Source organism: Rhagoletis zephyria, unplaced genomic scaffold (assembly GCF_001687245.7).
Source record: "Rhagoletis zephyria isolate East Lansing unplaced genomic scaffold, Rhagoletis_zephyria_1.1 Rzeph_scaffold_04866, whole genome shotgun sequence".
NCBI lineage: Eukaryota > Metazoa > Arthropoda > Insecta > Diptera > Tephritidae > Rhagoletis > Rhagoletis zephyria.
In genome coordinates, this window is record NW_016161949.1 from 41,045 (window position 1) to 46,947 (window position 5,903).

At 33.9% G+C, this 5,903-nt stretch overlaps 1 protein-coding gene across 1 annotated transcript; it reads left to right on the top strand.

Moving 5' to 3' along the window:
* LOC108371297 (keratin-associated protein 6-2-like) lies at positions 1 to 320 on the top strand. Its single transcript, XM_017626828.1, has 2 exons — positions 1 to 74; positions 125 to 320. The coding sequence occupies exons 1-2, from the start codon at positions 1 to 3 to the stop codon at positions 318 to 320; spliced, it is 270 nt and encodes an 89-aa protein (XP_017482317.1).
* Positions 321 to 5,903: the final 5,583 nt, after the last annotated feature.

A 5,903-nucleotide genomic window follows, 5' to 3' on the forward strand; every position in this document is an offset into this window, starting at 1 on the left:
ATGATAATGGTAATGGTAATCATAATGCTAATGACAATGGTAGTGATACTGGTAAAGGTAATAGTAATAGTAATGTTAGTGGTAGTGGTAATGGTAATGGTAGTGAAAATGGTAATGGTAAAAGTAATTGTAATGGAAATGGTAATGCTAACGGTTATGAATATGGTTATAATTATGGTTATGGTTATGATTACGGTTACGGTTCCGGTTATGGTTATGATTACGGTTACGGTTCCAGTTATGATTATGATTACGGTTACGGTTATGGTTATGGCTATAGTTACGGTTCCGGTTATGGTTACGGTTATGGTTATGGTTAGATACGTAATAATAATTAAAGGAAATAGCGAGGGTACTGGACTCGGTAAGGACAAATGGCTTTATAGAATCAGAGTCATCTCAAAGTAGTTTGTTATCTATCGGGGAATAAGAAAATTGTTCTCATGTGTATTTAGGTCAACCCGGCCTAATGTACATGCATATTCGTAATCGAAATATGTATGGCTTCCTTATGGCAACAGAAAAGTCAAATCTGAGCTTTAACTCCGTCTTTAATATTTGCCTTAATCAGCTTAGAATGCTACCTCAGATTTGGGTTATCTATTGATAGTTACTCGGTAACTAAATAAGTAAGATACTTGTAAGAATAATACGAGTACATATATTACCACCGAAGGGTCATATTTGTAGCAAGTAGCAATTTTTCATTTACCAGCTTCAAGCATTAACTTTCGTGAGCTGCTGGCTTTGCAGCTAAAGAACTTTTGTATTTTTTTCCACTGAATTGCACTTTAAGACACCCAGAGGACCAAGTTTGCCAGAAAACAAACTTTCATTCGATATTTACCATTTCCAAGTAGTCAGTGCTCACAGCTCACAGCTCGTAGCGCATCAACACAAACTTGTTAAAGCCAAGTTAAATGTAGCTTAACAACATAAAAATATGAAAGGGAAACAATTGAAACGATCTGAGAGGTTTGCAGCAAAAAAAAAAAACAAAAACAAAAAAAAACGAATACAACATAACAAAGAAAACAACAACAATTTTGCGATTGGAGCAAACTGTAAGCCATAAAAGTATGTATGTATGTATATAAGCCGTTTCAATAGCTTGGCAATTATTATTGTAACTCCTTTTACGTTGGCATGCCAAGGTGGGCCGCCAATGACTTCATAACAGCTGACCCGGCGGCACAGCGCAAACTTTTGCACCCCACCTACTCTTTGCCATTTACTTACTCCACACACACATACATACATACAAGCATTACAGAACTTTTCGTATGTCGGGATTTCTGTGGGGCTCGTTAAGAGTTTCTCTGGCATAGCACTTTGCCCTCAAATATTCATAAAATATAATTTTGTCTCGATTTAATTGAACCCGCAGGCAAGCTGTAATAACAAAAGAAAACAAACAATTGTAAACGTAAAGAAAATACGGAGTATGAAAAGCTGTAAAGGTATGCATTTATGATTATTGGAAATGCTGCTATAGGAAAAAATTTATGACGGACAAACACACAAGTATTTACCTACAAGTGAGCTTTTGAGCATCAATGTTATGTTAAGGTACGAATATGTATGTAAGCAAAAATACAAATAACGTGATTATTTGCAAGAGAAAAATCAGAAATCATTGCACACACAAACACACTTCAATATCGCAACATAAAGCAAACGGAAAATTTATTACGCATCTCAGGTACATACAAAGTACATACTTGTACATATGCACATACATACATACATCTATACCTGAAGGTATGCGCACAAGGACACTCGCTGGTTTTTGTGGGGATTAAATACTTCAAGCGAGCTGTAAAGTTTGTTGGCTGAGAGCAGTTCGATGTGGCTGTGGCTTTGTACGCTGCCTGCCGAAGCCAACAGCCAACGTCGCTCGCTCGCTGCTTTGGACTGTGGGTGGGTGGGTGTGCCAGGCGAAAATCTGTATTTATAGTCGCAATGGCAAACCAATAAAATGGCAATGGCATTGGGGGAGTGAGTGAGTGGAAAAGAAAGCGCACAACTGATGCATCGTTAAAATGGAGAGCGTAAAAGGCATTTCATTGGATTAATGGCGCGTATTGGTGGAAAGTTTCCAAGCCATTGATTGAATGTTACAATGTTAAACTGAAAATGTGCACTTTTGTAATACATAATTAGTTGATGGGCATGGGAGGAGGTTAAGCGAAGAGCAGAAAGGACTTGACATGCCAACGAGTTTGTGGGGTAATGGCAACAAAGTTTAAATCGCATATTTCTTTGCCGCTAATTGCATAGATCAATTATTTGCTTACTTTTATACCTTCGGTGGTAATAATAATGCCATACATACTTAAGTACTTACTTTTGTATTTAAAGTACCAGTTTGGATACTGGTAATAGGCACGCGACATTTTGACCAGTTTCGACTATTTTTCCATTGTTTGTTTACTGTTTATTATTATTTTTTTTTTATAGAAATACAGCTCATTATCTGACAACAACAATATAGGTCCAAGTTTCAAACTTTGTAAAAAAATTAAAAAAAATCATGAAAATTTTCCACAACAACTACAAACTTTTTATTAAGATTTTTCTAGAAAAATTATAAGTATGCAGTTTTATAGCCCATTAAATTCTAACTTCAGAAAGTGCAAGTTTCAAGTAGCTAAAAATTCGCGTTGATTTTTGATCTTTTTTTTTTTTGCTGACGGTGTCAAGCATTTTCTTCCATCCAAAATCAACGCGAATTTTTAGCAAAGCATTCAACCCCTTACCCTACATTCACCTCAATTTAGCTTATCTTAACTTAATTCACCTCCCTTACATTTATCTCACCGCAACTCACCTTATCTCTCCTCAATTAACGTCAACTTAACTACCTCACCACATCTCACCTCAAATTGACACAACTCTGCTGACCTCAACCCACCTCAACTCAGCTCAGCGAAGCAAACCATAGATAAGTTTTATTCCTAAACATCCCGAAATAGTCACAAAAATCGCGAAGTAGTCCCAAATACCTGAAATTGTTCCGAGAATCCGCAGTAGTCTCGAAAATACAGAAATAGTCACTAAAATCCCGAAGTAGTGTTGAAAATCTGGATATAGTCCCGAGAAGCACGAAAATCCTAAAAATACCCCTTTTGGTATTATAAGCTCACTCGGGAATAAAGACCAACGCTACTTGTGTTTATGTATGTATATGGGACGTTACATGTCAAACGGACCGAAGTTGTACCCGAAATTCTTTGCGATAGAAATTAACATTAAGCGTGTCAAGAGACTCATAAATTTATAATGTATCAAATAAATTCCGATATTAAAGATGGCAGATCCAGTGTGGCGGAAGATTTTTAAAAAATTTATCAAATTCACTTAGAATTCCTTATCGGGATCGCTGATATGAAAAAATTCTAGATGGCGGACAAAAAATCGAAATCTATTAAATTATGAATCTGATATCAGATTTTAGAAATTCAAAATGACCTTTCAATATGGGACCTGCCATTTATCACGGAAAAGTTAAAATCGAACGTATGTACGTACATACGTGACGTATGAGCTACGCCGACGAGATTAGAATGTTACTCATACGCCATGGTTCGTAATCAGCAACCCCGATACCCCCGAGTAACGGGTTGCACCAAGCTATAGTGAACTTGCCGGAAACTGCATGATTTACGAATTGGCTGCAAATGGTATTCTTTAAGCCATTTTAAACAGTTTCTTGGACAGATGGGCCTCAAGCATTTAATTCAACAAAATTGATAAGTTACATAAAGCGTGAAATAAGAGTGTCAAAATAGGGTGGTTTCAGAAAGCTTACTTTGGAAAATATTTTCAAAGATTATTGCCACCTGCCGGAAAATTTGTATTAACTTAAGTGGTAAAAAAAAATGAAATATTACAGTTTTAGTATCAAACAAAATGTTTTCAAGAAATCCTTGACCTAAGTACATTTGTACATGTTGACAGTTGCAGAGAGGGTTTGTTTGGAAAATTGTTTATTGAGCTAAACTCATTCATGATAAAAATTTTTGCACAACACCACCCTGTGGCTGCCAAATTGAAAAAAGGTACAAATCGTGTGACCCCTGCTTTAGAAATGTTTATCATTGACCAATCTAAAAAGTTAAAATTGAAAATTTTAAATTAAAGGAAATATTACGAGATGCATAACAAGCAAAAAATTTTTTTTAGACGCTTTCATTAGAATGAAAACATTCTTTGATTCAGATATTTTTCAAAAGGGTTGCCACTGATATTATTTTTTATATTGCGAGTTCGAATAGTACTTAGAGTTCACGAAACGAAAAATATTGAAAAAAGCTTGTAAAAGTAATAAAAAGTGAAAATATCAGCTTTTTAAAAATTTCTTAATGGAAACTTAATAATACTGTCACCAATAGTTTTTATAAATCAAATGCATAATCAATTAAATTTTAAATGTAAATAATTACGTTCTGCTAGGCATTTAATTACTTATTCATTTATTTTTTGTAGGAACCAGGCCCAAACTACGCGTGCAGAAAACAACACTCGGACTGCATGTCGTCCAAAATATCGATAACTAAATCGATAACAATAACGATACCAAAATCGATAAAAACGACAAAGCTGATAAAATTATCGATGACAAAATTGATAAATAACGATGACACAATCGGTAACTAAATCAATAAAAAATATCGATATTAAAATCGATCAAAAATACCGATAACGAAATCGATAAATATACATAACAAAATCAATTCATATCGATAACAAAATCGATTAATATAGATAACAAAATCGATAAACATCGACAAGGAAATCGATAAAAAATATAAATTTTCATATCGATAAGTTCCGAGAAAACCGAAAATCTCTAAAATCCCGAAATAGTTCACCGTGTCTCTATTTATATGTATCCTTTTCTTTATAGTTACCTTTGTATTAATCTTTCTTCCTCTATCTTCATCCTTATTTTTATCGGTATTCTCATCACCATCTATCCTAATATTCATCTTTATTTTTACCTTTACGTTTATTAGTTTCTTCATCTACACCCTCACATTTGTCCTTAGATAAGTACAGTGTTTAAATTTACATAGGTCTTCATTTTTGCCTTTTCTTTACGCAACTTTGTTTTTATTTTTACTTTTGCCTTTACCTTCGAGAGTGACTAAAAATTAACGACAAGTCGATAGATGTATAATAAAAAGAAAATCATATAAATTCTTCTCTGATTTTCATATTCCGATTTTATTAGACTGAGCCACAGTAAGGCGAGACCGGGTAACTTATGTTGTATCATAAAAGATAGCCAAGTGGGGACGACCACCTCACCTAACCTAAGTCGTATTCAACTTTTGAGGTAAAACTTGGGAAACATCCAAAGCATATTTAATTTTAATAAAATTCTCCTCATAAATTTGTTAAATGACTCATATTTGAAGTACATTTAAATTTAAATTCCTTTTTCATTACAAAAAAAAAAAAAACACAAAACCTTCATCTTCTTTACATATTTATCAACGGTGTGAATAACTGAACTTTCTTTTGGAATACTTTGCAAAAAAGTTATGCATCGTTACCTGCAGCACAAAACAAAAAAAAAAAGTTTTACATCATATTTCGTAAACTGTTTTGTCAGCAGAATGACATTCAGCAAAACTGAAAGTATACTTAGCTGCAACGAAAACTTTCCCACAGTTGTTGAATTGTGAATTATGCAGGAGTGAGTGAATTCTAATACATACTACTTTTCGCATTTCAATGGAATTTATAAATACTAAATAAAACACAAAAAAACCAAAACACAACAAACAAGAAATTCACTTTCTCTAAAGAAAATAAAAAAAGTCCTCACGCACTTCTTGCAAAAGACTATAAATTGTATTGTAAGCATCTACCGTCGGCTTTTGAAGTTTTCATCG

Coding starts and splice junctions, on each gene's coding strand:
- LOC108371297 (XM_017626828.1), top strand. CDS start 1: ATGATAATGGTAATGGTAATCATAATGCTAATGACAATGGTAGTGATA. Junction 75..124: donor AAGGTAATAGTAATAGTAAT/GTTAGTGGTAGT, acceptor TAATGGTAAAAG/TAATTGTAATGGAAATGGTA.